The sequence below is a fragment of the Capricornis sumatraensis genome, chromosome 15 (genome assembly GCF_032405125.1).
Source record: "Capricornis sumatraensis isolate serow.1 chromosome 15, serow.2, whole genome shotgun sequence".
NCBI lineage: Eukaryota > Metazoa > Chordata > Mammalia > Artiodactyla > Bovidae > Capricornis > Capricornis sumatraensis.
The window spans coordinates 81055118-81078276 of NC_091083.1; the positions used below are offsets into that span (position 1 = coordinate 81055118).

Here is a 23159-nt window from a genome sequence, read left to right on the forward strand (position 1 = left end):
TTCTGCGATTTTACCGCCAAAGATGCAGAACCTGGATCTAACCACAAGGAAACATCAGACAAAGTAAGAGACAGGCTACAAAAGAGCTGGCTTGTCATCCTCAGAAGTGTCAAGGTCATGAGGAACTCTTCCAGAGTTTCCTGAAGGAGACTAAGGGAACGTCACGGGGAACACAGTGGGCGGTTCTGAACTGCACCCCTGTGACATAAGGGACATTCCTGGGGCAACTGGCAGAGCCTGAACGGGGGTCAGGGATTCGATGGCCACAGAGTTAGAGTATCAGTGTTAATGTTAATGGGTGGACTGTCCTTGGCTGGAATATCCTTCTTTGTTGAAAAACACACTCTGATATTTGGGAGTGAGGGGACATAATGTCACCAGATGGTTCAAGAAAAAGTCACTATACTACACATGCAACTCTTTTGGAAGCTTGAGATTTCAAAACGTTTTTAAAACCATATTTTTAAAGAATGTCTGTATGTGTATAGTTGAGTCACTCTGCTGTGCAACAGAGATTAGCACAACGTTGCAAATCAACTGTACTTCAATAAAAAATAAAAACTTTTTTTATTTCACATATTTATTCAAATTCCGTCGTTATTTTGTCTTACAGTCAGTTCCGCTATCAGACTTATTTTCAAAGTACACATTTGTTCCAACACACGTGACATATTTGGGAACAACCTGAAGATAACTGGAATTTTGTGTTGCTTATATCCAATTTCGTCCATGAGCGATACCCAGAAAACTACAACTGACTGAACAGACACACACCTACGTCTAACATCTGCCAGCGATCTCAGTTCATCTTGAGCGAGCATCCCATACACAGTGGATGTTACAACACCCAGTACTCTTTCAGCACACTTCACAGGAACTCTGGAGTTGCAATTCTTTGGATTGCCCACTTCCACCAGCAAATTTCAGGTCTTTTTCAAAACAAAGTGCCCTATTTTTTGCTGTTTCTTAACCACTCAACATGTGTAAACCTGTGCTGGTTTCATGAGGTCCAGTATTTTTTGTTAATACCAACTAACTTAGTTTTTAAGTGTTCTGTGCCTAACCCCATCTTGCCCACAAGCTCTATGGTTTTTATTCAACAGTTTTGTACAGCATAGTGATTTTTAGGAACTAACTGCATTTCATATAATCATCTTTACCAAAAAGAATAAATTGCATGACATTAACGGTGTTCCCCTTCTGTACATATAGGAATGGGGAAAAAAAGAGGGTGGAGAAAGAAAGTTTGGTCACTCTTGACAAACTGGAGGAAAAAACATCAGACTGGAGAAAAATAACCAAGTACAAGTAGGGTTTTTCTATGTATCTTCTACTTATTTATTTAGTTGGCTGCACTGGGCCTCGTTGTAGCATGTGGGATCTAGCTCCCCGACCAGGGATTGAACCAAGGCCCCCTTCATTAATGAAGAGTGCAGAGTCTTAGCCATTGGACCACCAGGGAAGTCCGTTAATAGGTTTTTAAGAAAGATTTTATTTCTGTTTTGTAGAACCCAATCAAAGGAGGAGATATATCAAATATTACACTTTTCCATTAAATTAGCCACATTAAAACATGTAATGAAATTTGAGGTCTTTCTATTTTAACTTTATTAATAGTGTCTAGGAATGAGACTAAACTGATGTGATGTCACAAGGGCGAGAACTTCCCATCAAGTTTTCCACATGTTTTCTTCAGAGCTTTCAAGAGTCATCTGCTAGAAATAATCTTATATAAAGACGCTATGTTTAGTTAAAATGAGAGAAACAGAACTAACCAGGAAAAGATTACAGCAAAGAGATGGTACAAGATTATTCCAACACAAACACTCAAAGCATTCATTTAACTGCCGCCACCCTTATAACATCAATTCTCTCAGCCTAGTAACTCCTAAGGTATAAAAACTTTAAATATCTGTTTGTGTATATAAAGGAAAGGAAACAATGAAATGAAAACACTTGGGATGAAAAGATGATTATGAATAAACTACGGTAAACTCCTTTATCATCCTTCAGTTCAGTTCAGTTCAGTCGCTCAGTCGGGTCCAACTCTTTGCAACCCCATGAATTGCAGCACGCCAGGCCTCCCTGTCCATCACCAACTTCCGGAGTTCCCTCAGACTCACGTCCATCGAGTCCGTGATGCCATCCAGCCATCTCATCCTCTGTCGTCCCCTTCTCCTCCTGCCCTCAATCCCTCCCAGCATCAGAGTCCTTTCCAATGAGTCAACTCTTCACATAAGGTGGCCAAAGTACTGGAGTTTCAGCTTTAGCATCATTCCTTCCAAAGAAATCCCAGGGCTGATCTCCTTCAGAATGGACTGGTTGGATCTCCTTGCAGTCCAAGGGACTCTCAAGAGTCTTCTCCAACACCACAGATCAAAAGCATCAATTCTTCGGCACTCAGCCTTCTTCACAGTCCAACTCTCACATCCATACATGACCACAGGAGAAACCATAGCCTTGACTAGACGGACCTTAGTCAGCAAAGTAACGTCTCTGCTTTTGAATATGCTATCTAGGTTGGTCATAACTTTTCTTCCAAGGAGTAAGCGTCTTTTAATTTCATGGCTGCAGTCACCATCTGCAGTGATTTTGGAGCCCAAAAAAACAAAGTCTGACACTGTTTCCACTGTTTCCCCATCTATTTCCCATGAAGTGATGGGACCGGATGCCATGATCTTCGTTTTCTGAATGTTGAGCTTTAAGCCAACTTTTTCACTCTCCTTAAAGTTGATTAAATAACTCAAAAGTATTGCTCAACAAAACAAGGGTGGTAACATTTGTTAGATCCTAAAAAACATGATTCATTCTGGAATGCTTCCGATGACACAAGCTTACTAAAATAATCTACTGGTGAGTTTGTTCAAAATTCACAATGAAGAGGCAGTTTTTCACACAAACAATAGAACCCAAAACTATGGCTTCACCTATGCTGACTGTTTTACTCTTTTAATGATAGAACTAATAAATTAATATAACTAATAATACAATTAAATCAGTGGTGGTGTTCGTGTGTGGTTACCGGGGAATGTTACTAAACACAAATCACAAAACCTGTGCCAACACAAGTCCTAAAAGTAGTATTTTTGCCATTCGTTCCTTTGCAAGGTTGGCACCCGGCTTTGGTCAATCTCAGTTCAGTCACTCAGTCGTGTCTGACTCTTTGCGACCCCATGAAATGCAGCACGCCAGGCCTCCCTGTCCATCACCATCTCCCGGAGTTCACTCAAACTCACGTCCATCGAGTCAGTAATGCCATCCAGCCATCTCATCCTCTGTCGTCCCCTTCTCCTCCTGCCCTCAATCCCTCCCAGCATCAGGGTCTTTTCCAATGAGTCAACTCTTCGCATGAGGTGGCCAAAGTATTGGAGTTTCAGCTTCAGCATCAGTCCTTCCAATGAACACCCAGGACTGATCTCCTTTAGGATAGACTGGTTGGATCTCCTTGCAGTCCAACGGACTCTCAAGAGTCTTCTCCAACACAACAGTTCAAAAGCATCAGTTCTTTGGTGCTCAGCTTTCTTCACAGTCCAACTCTCACATCCATACACGACCACTGGAAAAACCATAGCCTTGACTAGACAGACCTTTGTTGGCAAGGTAGTATCTCTGCTTTTCAATATGCTATCTAGGTTGGTCATAGGCGTCCCTGGTGGCTCAGAGGATAAAGCGTCTGCCTGCAATGCAGGAGACCTGGGTTCGATCCCTGGGTTGGGAAGATCCCCTGGAGAAGCAAACGGCAACCCACTCCAGTATTCTTGCCTGGAGAATCCTATGGACAGAGGAGCCTGGTGGGCTACAGTCCACGGGGTCTCAAAGAGTCAGACACGACTGAGTGACTTCACACACACACAGGTTGGTCACAACTTTCCTTCCAAGGAGTAAGTGTCTTTTAATTTCATGGCTGCACTCACCATCTGCAGTGATTTTGGAGCCCCAAAAAATAAAGTCTGACACTGTTTCCACTGTTTCCCCATCTATTTCCCATTAAGCCAACCCAAAAAGTAACTCTTACCTAAAGTTAATTTCCCACAGTGCCAAATGAAATTCAATTAAATCCAAACCTTCTAATTCACACAGACCTGAAGATTTCTGGATACTTAAAAGTAGAATGAAAAAGCCAGGCATGCCAAGTCAACAACGAAACAGAAAAATCAAGCCAATACCAAAACCAAATGTTTCACTTCCTCCCACTCACATTCACACACTCTCTTTCTCTCTCTCTGGGATTCCAGTTGTCCCTTGCAGACAAAGCAAATGATGAGTGCCAGCCTAACACAAGTCAGCTCAAAAATAACCTTAGCAACAGAGGCAAGGTTATTTCCACCTTCCACCCATCAGCAAGACTAGCTGCTTAGGAGTAACAGACTTACTTTTCATACCAACCATATGGACTTCCAATTTCAGAAAGTGTTTCTTCCTTATCGCTACTCGAAAGAAGTAAAATATAAAACAATTTCTCATTGCCTAGGCAAAAACTACCTCTCAAATTAAATACTGATGCACATACTCAAGACAAAAAGTATAGCTTTGATCACAAATTTGAAAAGTTTGTGAACAAACTTTTCAAAGTTTGAAAACACCAAAACCACTAACCTAAATATTTTTCTAATTCAAAATTAGAAACAATGCTCCTAGCAATATACAAGAAACTGTATCTACTTCTTCCTAAATCAGGACTGAGTGTTTTCCTATTTATCGATTTTTATTTTATCTTCATTTTTTTGGCCATGCCATGTGATTTGCAGGATCTTGGTTCCCCAACCAGGGACTGAACCCAGGCCCACAGCAGTTAAAGTGCTGAGTCTTTACCACTGAACTACCAGGGAATTCCCTGTTTATCATTTTTTCATCTAGATTTCAAGTTAAGGAACAAGACAAACCATTAATACATTCATTTGTGATTTTCAAGTTCGAAGCATTATCCTACACATACTATGTAAGATACAAAGTACCTCAAAGGGTTAAAATCCATATTGAATCTCAAATAGGTAAAACTTTAGAACCCCTACTTGTCATCTGCCCACAAACCAGCACCCAGCCACACCCCCCAGATCAAAATCAAACATCTGACTGAACTGGGCAAATTAATCTGCAACTGAGCTAGGAATCATACTTTCTATTACAATTAATATCTTTACTAATTCATTGTGTTTTCATTTGATCCTTTTTAATTCTTCACCTTGAAGTCTTAATAGCACAACATGCCCAAATGAGCAGAGAATCAGCTAATTGTACTTTTCAGGACCTCAGATCTGTCCACCTCCACCTTACTTTATCAATTTAACAAATAGTATTTATTGAGAACCTATTTCCTTGATGGCTCAGACGGTAAGGAATCTGCCTGCAATGTTAAGAGACCCAGGTTCGATCCCTGGGTCGGGAAGATCCCCTGGAGGAGGGCATAGCAACCCACTCCAGTATTCTTGCTTGGAGAACTCGATGGACGGGTTACAGTTCATGGGGTTGCAGAGGATCGGTCACGACTGAGCAACTAACACTACGGTGTGCCAAACCAACGTTCTAGGCAGGGATACAACAGTGAACAAGAAAAATGAGGCCCACGCATCTGACACTGAATTACAGATCCAAGGACAGGCAGGAGGAGTACTTGCCGTCAGCCAGAGAAACGCTTAAGCAAAGAGCCTAGTCTATGCTGGAAACCAGGCAGGAAGTCCATGGGGCTGGAGGAAGAGAAGAGGCATAAATGAAACTGAAGAGGAAGGTAGAGGCCAGACCACAAAAATTTTTCTAAGCTACCATAGGGAGACTGAACTTTATCCTGAAAGCCCTGAAAGCCACTGAAGGGTAGAAGGCAGACTGATCCTTATCTGACAAATGCTCTCTGAGAACTTTCTCTCTATGGCACCAAGAAAGTACCAGACTTCTGTTCTAAAACTGATACTTCCAGGTGGAAAGGAAGAGGCCTCAGCATATAAACACATCCTCCCTCTGCTGGTCGAGAGCATCTAAGAAACTTCATTATTAAGAAACTTCAGTCACTGCTCCCCACCATCGCCACGACTCTGTTCAGGAGATAAACATCAGAAACATTCCATGTTTAAATATAAACACCCCCGGGGGGCTCAGGGAGAAAGAATCTACCTGCAATGCAGGAGATGCGGTCTTGATCCCTGGGTCAGGAAGATCCCCTGGAGTAAGAAATGGCAACCCATTCCAGGATTCTTGCCTGGTAAATCTTATGAACAGAGGAGCCTGGCGGGGCTACAGTCCATGGGGTCACGAAAGAGTCTGGTGTGACTTAGTCACTAAAGAATAACAAATATAAACACCACCAAAAACAGGTACAACCAATGGGCCCGGGCGGGGGTGGGTGGTGGCGGGGAGGGTGTTAAGAAATGTAATGTGTCTTTCTTCATGAATTTCTTTAAAAATTTTGCTGCCTTAAATATCTACAATAAAATATATCCACTATTGGCAATTAAGGAATGTTAACATCAACTGACCCTCAATTAAACACGTCCTCTGGGAATATAAAAATCACTCAAAATTCTGAAAAGCTTTTACTAAAATGAAGCCATGCTCCCTTGTTGAAGACTTAAAAGTAACAGAGCTATGGTGTTCAGATTATTCATCACTGTTCCCCCAGACCTAGCACACAGTAAGGAGTTAACACAGAGATTAAGTTAGCTTTAAGAAAACAGCCAAATCAAACGAACACAAAGTCAAGTTTGTAAATTTCTTCTTTTATTACAGGCTCCAAAACACAAAAATTTCCCAAGAACCCACCTGTTTTAAGTCACTATCATTAACACTCACATTTGGATCAGTATACTGGAAACTCAGCTGATATCAGGAAAAAAAAAAAATCGAAGTGCCAAATTTTACTATGTCACTGTTGCAGAAGTCCAGCAGGTTTTACATGTTAGACTCTTCTGTTTCCTCATTCTTTAACATTCTCTTCATTTTCTGATAATATTATAAAGGAAACCGGAAAGAAAGAAATCACGTGTTCCTATCATACACCTCCTAGTCAGCCAGGCCACCCTCCCGGCAGGTCGTTCGTCATCACCACCTGCCATCCTGTGCCTGTGCCAGGGACTGGGGAAACAGTGCTCTCCTGAATAAAGAATTATTGGTATTCAAACAATCAGAAGGAAAAAAAAAAAAATCACACTTAACATCAAACTCAAAGCCATGCATTACCATGGCTCTAAGCATCACTACGTATTAAACAGCAAAGCATGAAAAGTGCTGGTTAATCCAGATCCGAGGCCAACAAAATGCCAAGTGATATTTACTTTTCAGTGTCATCAAAATCAACATACGCTTTCATTTCTGTATGGAAGAAAGAGTGAGCCCAGTGTTTCATGGACTATGCTTATCAATCTATAATACTTTCTAAATTTCTCTTCTAAATCCTATGTTTAACCACTAAACTGTACTGTCCCCAACACCAAAAATTTGGTGTTCTAACATCTGGCCCTGTCTTACATGGATTTTTGGAGAACTGCGATTCGAAATAGAAAATACTTAGATGCAAGTGACATTTCAGTCCTACTGAGCAAAATAATCAGCAAACATCAGAAAGATTTAGATTCCCCCCCTTTATCAGAAGAGTCATAGGACTCTTCAAATACTTGAAATATCAAACGGAATCTGCAGAGCGTGTCAGCTTTGGCCAAGAGAGTCATCATTTTAAAGACCAAGAATCAGAAATCAAGAAACGAAGATCAAACTTAAACAAGAGGGGGAAAAGAAAGTAAGAGACAGATAAACCAAAAAACCTTGCCTCCTGCTTTCTCAAAAATCAGCTCAATTGCTTGTGAAAGGTTTCCGTAAGTTACTGACAGGCTGCCTATGGAAACCTTTCCTGAGCAAAAAATAAATAAATAAAAAAGAAATGGGTACAATGTAGGGAGCAAAAGTTAAGTCATAAAACTGACCAAGCAGTATATTTGTTAAAGTAAAAAGGAAAAATATAAATAAACTGAATCTCATCAAAGTTAAAAGCTTTTGCATATTAAATGACACCTATCAATAGAGTACAAAGACAACACACAGGATGGGAGAAAATACTTGCAAATCATGTATCTGTAATGGTTAACTATTTTAACAATATAAAGAGCTCTTAATAGACAATCCAATGTAAGGAGGGTAAAAGAAAAAAAAAGGGTAAAAGGAAAAATAAACAAATAAATAAATAAACAAAAAAGGGTAAGGGAACCTGAACAGACCTTTCACTAAACAAGATATACAAATAGCCAATAAACACATGCAAAGATGCTCGACCTCATTATTCACTCGAGCTACCATTTCACACCTATGGGGATGTCTTACACTTAAAAAAATACACACTCAGAAAGCAAGTGTTGGCTGCAAGGCTGGAGAAAAGGCACTGGGGAAAGTCCGGCAGCTCCGCAAAGAATGAAACAGAATTACCCTTGTACTGTTACTGTTTAGTCGCTACGTCATGTCCAACTCTTTTGGGACCATGCAATGTAACCCGCCAGGCTCCTCTGTCCATGGAATTTTCCAGGGAAGGATACTGGAGTGAGTTGCCATTTCTAACTCTCCAGGGGATCTTCCTGACCCAGGGGTCAAACCCACATCTCTTGCTTGGCAGGCAGATTCTTTACCACCGAGCCACCTGGGAAGCCCTAGAATTACCATAGGACCCAGCCATTCCACTCCCAGGTAAATACTCCAAGAATTGAAAGCAGGGACTCGAACAGATCCGTGTGTGCCAACACCTGCAGCAGTGCTATTTACAACAGCCAGAAGGTGGAAGCAACTCAGGTGCTTGTCAACAGATGAGAAAACAAAACGGGGTGATACACATGATGGAATAGTATTCACACACAAAAAGAACACAGTTCTGACACATGCTCTTCTAGGAGTGAACCCGGCAAACATTCTGCCAAGTGAGCAGGGAAGACTCTAAGGGACAGACATCGGGTGACTCCGCTCACACGAGGCACCTGGGGCAGTCACAGTCACCGCAGATTAGCAGCTGGGGGCTGGGCCAGTGGACGAGGAGTTATTGCTTAATGGGAAGCAAATTTCTGTTTGGGGCAACAGAAATTTTTGGAAATAGTGGTCCTGGTTGCTTAACATTGTGCATGCAATTAATGCCACTGAATTGCACATCTAAATTACCAAAATACACGGCAAATTTCATGTCAGAAATATTTTACCACAGAGAAATAGCAAGGGGAAAAAAAAAGGACAGAGTTGTTTCGGGCAAAGTGAATACCAAAATCACAAAATCACTGAATAATTTAAATTGGTGTCTCTTCTCAAACTCCCTCCCCTCAACCCCGTTAAAACTCAAAATAAGGATTAACTGAAGAAGCGACTCTTTCCCCAGGTTAAACACAATCCAAAAACAAAGAGGCTAGTTTGACCACACAACAGTTTCTCCATTCATTTCAATTAATATTTAAGTGCATCTAGTGTGCTAAGCACAAGGACAGGACAACCCAGAGAACCTCCCTATCGTGACTCCATAGATTATGAAGATATGGACAGAATGAGTTTCTCTTTAAAAGTTAAATGATTAAATGGGTTTATTTTAAATACAAAGATTTACAATAGGTACGACGAGATTCCTGAGGTCAGTCTACCATCACCTCTGGCCCACCTGGTTTAACTTTCCTAAATTGGCAATTGGTTTTTTTTTTTCCATTTTTCTGCAAGAGAATAAAGGATTATTTGTTTTAAACTACACAAACAAGACCACAACACAACATTTAAGAAAATCCTATTTTCTGGCCTTTAAAAGCCAATAGTCTACCAATCAGAAAATACTGTTAAACATCACAATCGTGAGTATAATTTAAGCTTAGTGCTTAAAAAGCACACCTCCTCACAATGGGGCAACTAGCAGTTCCATGAGTTAAAAAAAAAAAAAAATACTGTTTTTCCATCTTTCCAAGTATACAGTTGTTCAACACCTGAAAATTAAGCAAAAAGTTTAAGTGTCTATTAATCATACTTTTAGGACCACTTGGGGTGAAAAAAATTCCTTCTCCATGGATATTTAAATGTTTTACAGCTCTTTAATAAAAATAATAAACTGCTGTGCTGCTGTGCTCACTAGCACACTTCTAGGTGAAGTTTTAAAGCACGACACTGAACTGTCCTACAATCTAGACGTCCCTGTACGTGACACTCCACGACATTTTTCATCATTATAATCGCGCTACTAATCGCCTCAGAGAACTGTTCATAATTGATGATGGTAACTAAGGTACTTCAGAACAATGACCAGCTTTCCTTCTAGTCATGGCTAAGTACCTGGGTATCTCTGTCACCTGGGAAGGAGGCGGAACACTACTTATAGTCTAATAATTACTCACTCAAACTAACAAAAGGGGTGGGAAGGGGTGGAATCTGAGAAGAGACACCACTTTAAATTATTCAGTGTGATTCCCAGGCTTGGGATCAGTAGGAGGTATGAATGCTCTTCGCTATAAGCCACAATATTAAGAAGAATTACTGGGTCAAAATGTAATATTCATTTTTCATTTAACATCCAATTACCTAGAGGACTGAAGATGGAGCAGAAACTAATGAATCCAGGGCTCCATTTCATGTTTAAAAGCAAAAGTGTGAAGCTAGAGGGGAAAAAAACTGATTTAGCAGATTAAAACTTAAAAGGATTACCCAGGGGACAAAAAGGGGGGAAAGAAAGAAGATTTAAAAAAAAAAAGCTGTAACATCCCAAAGGTATTTCCATAGAATTCTTTAGGGTTTTTTCCCTTTGACCATTCTTTGTCACAATGCTTTCAAAGACAGACTTTGGTGCAGACATTTCTAAGTCTTATTTTCAGGGCAGATGTCCTCATGATGGTTACACACTTACAACCATGTCTGACGGTTACACACTGACACTTCACAGAATTTCACTAAAGGTGGGAAACCAAGTGAATGAGTGGTCTGAACTTTTTAATTAATAAATGGGGTATCTTTACTTGACAGAACTCATTATTCCTTCCCCTAAAAGGTTCAACTCACACTTGCTCAGAACTATGGAACTTCGGGTCTAAGAGGGACCCGGGCATCTGTACTTGAGTTCACTGCTTCAGTTTATAGATGGGAAAACTGAAATAAAGGCTTCCATCTAGTTATTGGTCAAGTCGGACTGGCGCCCCACCCTCCTCTGAGTTTAGCACTAGCATTAGGCCAAGAGGACATCTCCTATGGTAGGACATCTCCTATGGTTATAACAAAATATAACAATTCTGAGCCTATCCACTGTTGTGCCAAACCCCCTTCCGTGCATATTCCACTCAATTCTCACAGCAACCCTGAGGAAGATGGTATACTCCATCGGGCAGATGGGAAAACTGAAAATCGTTTGCCCGCTCCGTCAGAGTTGACTCAAATCCAGGTCTGATTGATGTCCAACAGTTAACTCCAGTGTTAGTCGAGTCCGACTCTTTGTGACCCCCATGGGCTGTACCCGCCAGGCTCCTCTGTCCACGGAATTCTCCAGGCCAGAATACTGGAGCGGGTAGCCATGCCCTTCTCCAGGGGATCTTCCCAACCCAGGGATCAAACCCAGGTCTCCTTCATCGGAGGCAGATTCTTTGCTGTCTGAGCCTCTAGTTCACCTTCATCCTATGGCCCTTACCTCGGCCTAGAGGGTCCTAGGCGGCCTGACCCCTACCGTCTTTCTAAGCTCACTTCCTACCACTTCCCGTCATTATAAAAATGCAGTCAGCCTTCACTAGGGGTTCTGCCTCAGGGCCTTCACATATGCGTGAAGGCACCACCCTAATCTTCAGACCTGAGAGTGGCCAGTTCTACCCTTCAAGTCAAATATCACCTCTTTAATGAAGCTTTCCCTAACCACTCAGTCTAAAATAGACCCTCAGTTACTCCTACCACTATCCAAAAATATCTTGCATATTGGCTGTCTCCCCAACAGAATAAAAGCACCACAAAGGGGAAAAACGTCCCACCAGAATGAAAGCACCAGGATGGCAGAACTGTTCCTCCTCACTCATTTCTAGGCTGCCCAATACCCAAGAATATCTGACAAGGGGGGCAGCGATCAAAAAACACTGCTTATTCAATCAGCGAATGAATGCCTATATCTGAACCTCGACCTCACCAACAGCTAGTATCACAGAATTTAGAAGGTGATTAGCTGGTTGTGGTGGTTCACTTGCTAAGTCATGTCCAATTCTTGCAACCCCATGGACTGTAGCCTGCCAGGCTCCTCTCTCCATGAGATTCTCCAGGCAAGAATACTGGAGTGGGTTGCCATTTTCTTCTCCAGGGAATCTTCCCAACCTGGGAATCAAACCTGGCTCTCTGCATTGTAGGCAGTTTCTTTACTGACTGAGCTACAAGGGAAGCATCAATTGATTACATTACATACTATCTTCAATTTTCTCTAGGTGTTTCTCATGATTAACCTTATCTTTTCAATCGAATGTTATGTGCCTCAGGGATATTTTGTAATTCTCAACTTTGGACAAGTTAATGACTCAATCTGGGCTTAAAAAGCAGTCAAAAATCTAGAAGCTAAAGAATAACTCAAACCAGTCCATCCTAAAGGAAATCAGCCCTGAATATTCATTGGAAGGACTGATGTTGAAGCTGAAACTCCAATACTTCGGCCATCTGATGCGAAGAACTGACTCATCTGAGAAGACCCCAATGCTGGGAAAGACTGCAGGCAGGAGAAGGGGACGACAGAGGATGAGATGGTTGGATGGCATCACTGACTTCAATGGACATGAGTGTGAGTAAACTCCAGGAGTTGGTGATGGACCGGGAGGCCTGGTGTGCTGCAGTCCCTGGGGTCACAAAGAGTCGGACATGACTGAGCGACTGAACTGAACAGAGCTGAAAGAATTACTGCTCTTTCACTGACAGTGTACACAGGCCTGCCTCTTTTTATCTCCTTGAACGTCTTTGAAGCCAACACCCAATCTGCTTGCTTCTGTTTAACCTTCTGCTTCTGATTAGCCTTCAACTCCGGGAGCTGGTGATGGACAGGGGGGCCTGGCATGCTGCAGTCCAAGGAGGTCGCAAAGGGCCAGACATGACTGAGTGACTGAACTGAACTGAACCTTCATCTTGACCAATGTTAACCACTAGTTCTCTCTCTCATTCTCTGGCAGGCCTCTGCAGCATCACAGTGCCTGCCTACTTCTCACTTGCTGAAGTTCTATTTGCTTTGTTGTGCAGCTGATGTGCACAACATATCTTCCATGATCTAAAAAGCTGCTGGGACTTCCGTGGTGGTCCAATGATTAAAACTTTGCCTTCCAATGCCGGGGATGCGGGTTCGACCGCTGACCGGGGATGCGGGTTTGATCGCTGGTCAGGGAGCTAAGATGATCCCACATGCCTCATGGCCAAACAACCAAAAGGTAGAACAGAAGCAAGGTTGCAACAAATTCAATAAAGACTTTAAGAATGGTCCACACCAGAAAAATCTTTAAAAAAATAAAAGCTGCAAAATTAGTGTTAAGTCACTCAGTTGTGTCCAACTCTTTTGCGACCCCATAGACTGTAGCCTGCCAGGCTCCTCTGTCCATGGGATTCTCCAGGCAATGATACTGGAGTGGGTAGCCATCCCCTTTCTCCAAGGGAACCTTCTCGACCCAAGGATCAAACCCAGGTCTCCTACACTGCAGGCAGATTCTTACGGAAGCAAGTAAGTCAGCAAGCAGCACTTCAGCTTCTGTGGCCTTGGTGTTCCAGTCTTGGAGAGCTCTAAAGAGCCGTGGCTACACAAGGAGACCCTCCTTCCTGCCATATTATAGGCAGCTCCCACCGGCCTGTCAAGCTCACTGGGGGAAATGTCAGGGTCGGAGCAGAATTAGCTACTGGTTGGAGTATTGAGGCCCTGGAATGGCAACTGATACTGTCTGAACACTGCTTCCCAAGTCTGTCTGGGACCAGCACATTTTCACTGTTCAAGAGACTTCAACTTCAAACCTAAGACTTTGTTTCCAACATAGCAAACTTCTGCAGGAAGACATAAAATATTACTAAAATCCTGGTCAAATGTGCTGCTGTTCAGTTTTATAACCTCAATCTGCTCTCCAAATGTGCTTTCCTTCTAAGAAGACTGATACAATGTAATACTCAGAGGAAATATCTGAGTGAGCCAGCCGGTGGGGAGAAGCAGTTCCTTTAACAGGGTGGTGCCTTTTAATTCTCTAAATAACCCACATTCACAGTGCCTATTTCACTCCAGAAAAGCTCAGGAACTAAGTACACCCAAGCATTTTGAGGCCACTTGCATGTGAGGAAGAACAACACTTTTCATACTACACTTAGGAGGGGATCTGAAATTTTCCTGGGGTTACTAGAAAAGGTTGCATTTGATTATATAAAACATGTATCTTACCTAGAATCTTAGGTCCAAATCTCATATAGAATGCACATGAACTATCAACTTTCTATACAAAAAAACTCACTAGAAGTTTGGCCAAGACGCAGTTCTTGTTTTTCAAACAGCTTTGTTTTGTGGCCAAGGATAAGATCAAAGAATCAAGGGAACTTGCTCAAGGTCATCTGGTCAAATCAGGTGGGACTGAAATGTCTGATTTCTGCCTTCCAAAAGCCAACCATACATCAAACTTGTCTTGGAACTAAGCAGGCCCAAAGGGAAAAATCACTCCTCCTTTCTTTTCCTCAATAATCAAAAGCAAAATTAAACAGAGGAACTTTAATAAAATGTCCTCAGTATATAAACTACTGCTCTAACAATGCACAGGCATGTCTCAAATTCAGTAACTGAAACGATTTGCAAACGTGAGTAACTGCTGTAACAACCTTCCCATGTGACAGCACCATAAACTTCTTAAGAGTTTAAAAATCAGCCCTTCAAATGTACATCCATAAATAGTTCACTTATCTTCTAAAAGACCCGGTCAGACTGGAACAGAGGTACTCTGAGCTCTCGGATTTTTTCTAAGTTAAAAGATCATAAATAAGTCCAAAGTTCTCTCCAGAATTCTGAAAGGAACAGGGATATTTCAACAGTGCAGGTGAAACAAGTGATGAAATCAACAGTAACCACTCAGGCTGCAGGGGGTGGGGGCTACAGAGAAGAGGCACCTATGCACTTTCCTAACCACATTCCTTTCCTCTTCCTTTTTTAAAACCCCCACCTCCTGGACACTTCTGCCCCATCCTTTTCATTTCTACTTTTAAGCTGCTGATGTTAAAACACTACTTTTGATTTAATAACAAAAACATAATGGCCAACGAAGCCGTATTTTTAAATTACTTAAACCGGATCAGCATGGGGATATCAAAGTAGCTAAGAGCACTCTGTATTTGTTACAAACACATTATAGCCCTATTTAGTGATCCTCCTCACATCCAATTTTCTAAGTCAAATGGTACCAGGAACCCCCATTTCAGATGACCCCCAAGCCCAGGAAAATTTCCCTTCACTCTCAGACTATATGGGTCACTGATATTGAGAGCCAGCGTTAGATCTCAAAAATATCAACAATAGTTATGCTGAAACTGTAGCTGGGCTATACTACATGTGAGCAACTTTAAAATATTTATAACTAATGTGATTTTTCTCACATCTCAAATTCAAGTCTGCCTATTTCCAAGTATAGCTGTAACACACTCTTGGATTAAGGACTTCCCTTTAGCCCTTGAGCACAACGTGGCCACAGGGTATACAAAGCAAACCAAAAGCAGGACTGGAAAAAATTAAACCTGGAAGGAAATACAAGTCTCATACTTCCCGTTATGCCAGAACACAGAATTGTCATTAGTTGAAAATGTATTAGGTTGAGCTATATCAAACTGCCGACATACAACTGGTTTTGACCTGCAAAAATGGAAATTTCACATGAATATCATCTAATATTATTTTCTAAGCTATTTTAATAATTGTCTCAAATAAAGTCTTCACAGCCCAAGGCATATAAAAAGCTTCTCTTTCTCTAGTTTGCCTTAACCTTTTGAAAAGATTTGCCACTCTGTCCAAAGCTGATTTTAAAAAATTAAGTCAGTTAACAGGAAAGCCAAGATAAAGAAAACTACCAAACTCCTCAATGTGAGAATCCGAAAACCACTCCACATCCTTCCCACCACTCCCCTTTTCCGACTAACAGAAGTTGAATCCTAAGTTGATCTGCCCTTTAGAAGACTTATACTTAAGGAGAAATTAGTGACTATTTCAGTGATTTCCATCTTTTTCAGTTACCAGTGAGGTAGGAATTGAAGTGTGGTAGAGCCCATTGCTTTACACTGGGGTTCCAGTGACCTAAAAATCTACCTCTGAAGAATTTTAATTAAGTTGATAAGTTCCATTTTGTTTCAGAATCTCTCTTTGCTTCTAATCTCTCTAATCAACAGGGTGATTACCAACCCAGTGGGATATATTTTTCCATTTAGACATAGTTGATATACGTACCAACACCAGGAAAAAACCTGTTCCTTTCACAAAAGGGCTTATGGCTCCAAGATTGCCTCTGGGTTCAAATCCATCATTTTACACTCATTTTTATTAGAGACTAATATCCAATATGCTAATGAACTCTTTTCTCAATTAATTCCCCTAATTACTCACCTGTTCTTATTCTGCCCAAATTCCTACCTCACCAGGCCACCCACAGTTCCTTCCCAGAGGGAGATGATTCTCCTAAAACACTAACTGTCACAGCAACCTGATGTTACCTGTTCTATTTTCGAGATCGAGTTTGCAGTTCAAATCATCAATATTAACCAAATGAAATATGCTCTTCAAAAAAAAAAAAAAATCAGGAAAGAATCTTTTGCTGTATCTGGAAATCTCTCTCTTCAGCTAGTTCAGTGTTGACAGGTCAACAAAAAGGCACTAATCATTACTTCAATCCTAAAGGGTTTTTCTCTAGTTAAACCATCAACCCTTTCCTAACATCCAAATAATCCACTCTTTAGAGCAAAACTGCCCCACCTCCAACAGCATCTTCTGATCATTTCTCACCTTTCATGCCAAGTCAGGCAAATACATACCTTCCATCTACTCTCTTCTTTCTCAAAAGCTACATACAATAGCTGTTTCTTTTAAAACTCTCCAAGCATCAAGTACAATGGTATCTTAAAAGGGTATTTATCTACTTCCAGCTTTAAAACCCTATGAGGTTTTTTCATCCTAATGCACACCCCCATTTTACAGAGAAAAGGTGAGGCTAAGTAACTTGCTCAAGGTCATACTGGGCAGGGACCACAATCCAAGTCTGACCTCCAAGTTCCCTGACCTTAACCCTCACGCTGCTACTTCCTTCTGGTATCTTTCTTCTCCTCCCTGATATCTGCTCTGTGGTCTTAGACAGCCTCTACTTGGGCAGGGCTCAGTTTCTCCAGAGCTGCCTTTCCTTTAAAGGCTAAGCCTTTGAGAGAAGAATCAGCATCCATTCCATCTTTTCTCCACGCTCCTCCTTCCCACCTGCACCATCTCCCCGAGGCCCTCGTCATAGCCCCTCCTCTGGGGCCGCCCACCCCCGCCCCGGACCCAGAACAGGTCCCCTTCTACCCTTAACGCCAGGAGACGCCAGAAGTGAAAGAAGGGAAGAAAGGAAGAGGCCACACAGCACCCCTTCCCCCAAGACTTCAGATGAGAAGAAACTGGCTGAGGACCAGAGAGGGGTGGTGAGGGCTGGGGAAAGATAGGCAGGAGGGCAGGGAGCGGGAATGACAAGGGTGTGCCCTTGGGGGTAGGCGGGGCAGGGGAGGGGATGGAGTGGCGGCGTGGGACGCTCCGGGGCTTGCAGATTGAATGGGGGGGTGGAACTCGGGGGGAGCGGGGGGATGGCACCCGGCGAGGAAAGCGATCTGGCCATTCGGAGGAGGATGTCTGCGTTGGGGCGGAGGACCAGGAGGAGGATGTAACCAGGGAAAGTGGAGGGAAGAAAGGGCAGGGAGGGGGAGCGAGCAGGAAACGGTAGAGTCGCCGGCGAGCGGAGAGAAGGATGGATGGGAACCGGGATGGTGGGACTCCGGGAGACCCCAGCACCGGGGCTCCGCGGGGAGGGGCGGGCGGGCTGCGGGGGGGTTCGGTGTCCGCGGAATGCCGGGAACCGGGGCTGGAGGAGACCCCGGGGCGGGAGCTCTCGAGGCGAGCAGCGGGAAGTGGGGGTTCTGGGGAGGCCAGGGCCAGAACAGGGGGCGTCCCAGCACGAAGAGGGTGTGTGTGTGTGTGTGTGTGTGTGTGTGTCGGTGTGTGCGCGCGCGCGCGAAGGCACCGTAGGGTTAGCGCCGGAGATGGGGCTGAAGGAGGGCAGGGGGTGGGCGGGAGGCTGACGGGGGGGTGGGGGCTCCGGAGCCCGTCGGGGTTCAGAGGGCGGGAAGGTCCTGATCCCCCGAGGGCCCGGCGTGTGGCGGGGGGAGGGGGGTCTCCCGAGGATCGGGCCGGAGTCCCCGTGGTCTTCCAAGCGCCAGGCTCCGAGTCGCCTCCCAACCGGGTGTCCTCCGAAAGCCGGGGTCCCCCGGGGCGGGGCGGTGGGTTCCCGGAGTTCCCCCCCCCCCGGAGATCAGAACGGCACCCCCCACCCCGGGGACCCGGATCCCACTCCTACCTATACCCGGCGCCACATAGACGAAGTAGAGCAGCGAAGACGACAGCGAGAAGAAGAAGAGCGCGGCGAGCAGCGAGCGGCGCGGCAGCCGCAGCAGCCCCCGGCGGACGCGCATGCTGCAGCCGGGCCGCCGCTCGGGCGCCGGGCCGGGCCTGCTCCCGCCGCTCCCCGTCTGCCGCCTCCCGGGCCGCCGCCGCCGCCGCCGCCGCGCGGGCCTTGGCCTCCGCCTCCCCGGCCTCGCCGGCCACCTCTTGCCGCCGCCGCGCCCTCCCAGCCGCCGGCCGCCGCGGGCCCGGCCACATGAAGCGGGCGGGGGCCTGAGCGGCCCGGCGGAGAGCGCAGCGGCGGGGGCGGGGCGGGGCGGGCCGCGGGGGCGGGCCGGGGGCGGGGCCAGCGCCGCCGGGCACCGTCGCAAAAGACCCGCGCGCGCGCTCACCGCGCGCTCCCCACGCTGTGCGGCCCCCCGGAACGGCCGCCGCCCTGGATTTTGGGGAGCGTCGCTGAAGTGCCCGTCGGACCCCCCCAACCTGGGAGCCCAGGGCAGTCTGCAATGTCTGACGTTGGTCACCCACTGCGACAGGAGAGTGGGGATTGTAGGCACGGGGGCTCAGTACACACTTTCATTCAATCATCCATTCGGTTTACCGTTTATTGCCAAGTCAGACGGGTGAGTGAGCATGTCTTGGCGCTCGGGATGCTACATAGGATAAAACAGGCAAAATCTCTCTTCTTGAAGCTAACACTCAAATGGGAGGAGAAAAAGATCAATTCATAATGTCAGGTACTGATAAGTGATGTGAACACAATAAAACAGGAGAATATGTTTGAGGGGGACTAACGTCAGGGAAGCCCTCCCTAAGGAGTCACATCAAAGGGTGAACAGCAGTTGCCAAAGCCCTGAGGTTAAAAAAGCTTGATCTGACCCCGGGTTGACTCAAGACCAGCATGGATAAAATCCAAGGACAGGTTGTAGCTCTGGGCAGATTCCACATCCCAAAGACTCCTAAGGAGCTTAATGATAACAGTCACCAAAGGGAAGACTTGCCTTTGAGAGACACTGGCCTTTACTTACCTCATTAATTCACCCCCAACAACCTTGAGATGTGTCCTCTTATTATTCCTATTGTACAAATGAAGAGTGAGGCTCCTGGATGGAGAAGCAATCCACCCAAGCCTTGCAGTAAGGGATTAAATAAAAAATGACTCAGACTTCCCTGATGGGACAGTGGTTACGAATCCACCTACCAATGCAGGGGACATAGGTTTGATCCCTGGTTCAGGAAGTTTCCACATGCTGTGGGGTAATTATGCCCGTGCACGACAACTGCTGAGCCCGCGCCCTAAAACCACAGCAGTAAGAAGCCCCCTCTTGCCGCAACTAGAGAAAGCCCGCATAAGCCAAAAATGAATAAATAAATAAAATCTTTTAAAAATGATCCATCCCTCAAGGTACCCTTGACCAGTGAAAGTGAAGTTGCTCAGTCGTGTCCGACCCCTAGCGACCCCATGGACTGCAGCCCACCAGGCTCCTCCGTCCATGGGATTTGCCAGGCAAGAGTACTGGAGTGGGTTGCCATTGCCTTCTCCACCTTTGACCAGTAGATTGTAGATTTTAAGTGCCTCAGCATTCCATCTGGACCCTAATTCCTATCCTGAAGACAAATTGGTATCCTCCTGTGTGGGATAGTATGCGGCCATATTCAAGAAATACTTTACGATCAGTCTCAGGGCAAAGGAGAACCTGCCTCAGCCTCAGTGGGCCGCTAGCTGAACTGCGGAGCCAAGTATCCCCTTGGAATGCCAGAGCAGTCAGAGGAAGAAAGGACTTTGCAGGGATTCTGTGAAAACCAACAGTTATCCTGCTTTGTATTCCTAAAGTGGTTTATACTTTTCACAGTGTTTCTTTGGCTCTTTAAATGAGGGCTCTAGAGTCAGACTGTCCTGGTTCATTGACTCCTGTCTCCTGCATTCTTAGCTGAACACAACCTTAGGCAAGTCACTTAACCTCTCTGCCTCTCTGCAAAATGGTGGATATTATCAATAAGGACTGCATCAGATTGTTGTGAGAATTTGAATAATACATGCACACTAGTTCTCAGCTGAGCAATACCCCTGAGAAATGGGATGAGAGAGAAGAGGCTTGAACAACAAAAAAGAAAAGCAAACATTTTGACTCGGACAGACGTGAATTCAAATCTTAACTTGGTCTCAACTGGCTGTGTGACCTTGAGCAAGTCACTTCACCCTTTGAGCCTCTATTCAGTACCTGTGAAATGGGCCCAGTGGATGCCCATCCTATAGGGATGTACTGCAGGGTAAGTGAGATACAGAGGTGAGGCCTTAGATCAGAAATCTCAAACTAACTGGAATAATCTGACCTGCCATTTTTTTGTTTGGACCACGCAACGCTGCCTCCCTCCTAACTCTGTCTTTAATGAATGTTTACAAACACACAGAAAAGTTCAAAGATTAGTACAAGGAACAACTATACACTCTCCTCCTGGACTGTTCTTTTTCCAGATTTAAAAACAAATTTATTTGTATACAATTTGTAAATGTTACTTTCCATTTACAGTTATTACAAAATATTGGCTTTGTTCCCCATGTTGTACAATATACCTTTGAGTCTGTCTTACATCCGATAGTTTATTCGTCCCACTCCCTCATCCCTATATTGCCCCTCCCCCTATTTTTTCAGATTTATCTATATTCACATGTAGTTTTTTTTTCTGAATTATTTTAGTTGCTGCCTTATTGGTACTTCATGCTTCAGTACTTCCACAGGAAATCCTAAGAAAAAGTACGTTTTCCTACATAACCACAAAAATATTATTACACCTAAGAAAATGATCAGTTATACTACAGTGAACTGTAATATCCAGTCCATTCCCAAATTTGGACAGGGAAGCCTGGTGTGCTGCAGTCCGTGGGGCTGCAAAGATGTGGACGTGACTTAGCAACTGGACAACAACAGTAATTCCCAAATTTCCCCCTGGGTTTAAAAAATATCTTTGGGACTTCCCTGGTGATCCAGTGGTTAAGACTCCACACTTCCACTGCAGGGGCCATGGATTCATTCTGGGTACTAAGATTGCACTTGCCCCACGGTGCAGCCAAAGAGAAAGAAAGAAGGAAAAAGCTAGGAGATATGCAAATGGCCAATAAGCACATGAAAAGATGCTTGCATTTATTTGTCATCTGAAAAATCCAGATTAAAACCACACCTTGATACAACATTGGCTGCTAGTTCAGAGGAAAAAAGGGAACGTCTAGGGCCGAGCCTGGAGGAAGTGTACCTTGAATGGCAGAGCAGGAAATTGTGACTCTGCCAAGGAGTCAGAGAGGTTGGAGGCTGGGTGTTCTGGAAGTTGAGGGAAGAGGTGCCCCTGCATTTGTGAGTGGAATCAATAACCATCCTTGGATGAATCCTTTGGAACCCGTCCCTGCATCATTGCACGTTGGTAAATGACACTCATAGGACTGACTTCCTCAGAGTGCTGCTAGGTGGGAAGATCTCAGGGACTTGAGTACCTCTAACCATGCTGGGAGAGGGAAAAAGAGGGTCTGGCCCCTCTGTGGGCTTCCCAAGTGGTGCTAGTGGTAAAGAACCTGCCTGCCAATGCAGGAGACATTAGATCCCTGGGTCGGGAAGATCCCCTGGAGGAGGAAATGGCAACCCACGCCAGTATTCTTGCCTGGAGAATCCCATGGACAGAGGAGCCTGACGGTGTATGATCCATGGGGTTGCAAAGAGTCAGATCCAAAATGGGCTCCAGTTAGGAAGTGGGTGGCAGGGATCTAGCTGACTCAGAACAAGTATCCTCCACAGATGGATTCCCTTACCATCTATCTCTACCCTAGCCTAGGTGGGCAAGGAATTCCCCTGTTCCCCGTGAAAAGAGATAGGGAGACCCTCCCACATCTGGACTATATACTGATGACCAGTCTCCACTCAGATTCATCTGAAATAACAGAGCATTGATTGGTTACTTTTGCAAATGGAAGGAGGGGGGAAAGATGGTAAAATCTTTCTTCCACACCTTTCATCTCCAAGTCAGGTTTCCAACTCACTCAAGCATTCATTCATTCATTCACTATCCAGTCTCTGTGTCAAACAAGCTCACTGCTTTCTGGTCTCCGCTCACATGTTACCTCCTCCAAGAGATTTTCCTCTAAAATATTTTCCTTCTCACACCCAGAACTCTTTATCTCCTTACCCAGTTTCTTTTTCTTCATGTTACTTTTCATCCTTGACACCACATGTATGTCTTTATTTGCTCCTTTTCTTGGAACATAAGCTCCATGAGGTCAGCGATTTTGTTTCATTCTCTGCTGAATCTTTGCACCCAGCACAGGGCCTGGCACACAGCGTGCGTCAGCACTCAGTCGTGTCCAACTCTTTGGGACCCCATGGACTATACAGCCCACCAGGCTTCTCTGTCCATGGGGTGTGCCAGGGAAGAATACTGGAGTGGATTGCCATTTCTTCCTCCATGGGATCTTCCCGACCCAGGGATCGAACCCTTTGTCTCCTGTGCCTCCTGCAGGCAGATTTACCCGATGAGCCACTTCCCTGGTGGCTCAGACGGTAAAAGCACCTGCTTGCATTCCGGGCGACACGGGTTCAGTCCCTGGGTTGCA

The 23159-nt window shown here is 44.5% G+C and overlaps 1 protein-coding gene across 2 annotated transcripts in view; it reads right to left on the reverse strand.

Annotated features, from left to right (window-relative positions):
* B4GALT5 (beta-1,4-galactosyltransferase 5) overlaps positions 1–18633 on the reverse strand; it is a 71842-nt gene extending 53209 nt beyond the window's left edge. For both annotated transcript variants that reach the window (XM_068987121.1, XM_068987120.1), the window contains exon 1: positions 18519–18633. In XM_068987121.1, coding sequence (XP_068843222.1) covers positions 18519–18633 — 115 coding nt within the window. The remainder of the gene's footprint in view (positions 1–18518) is intronic.
* Between the last annotated feature and the right edge of the window lie 4526 nt (positions 18634–23159).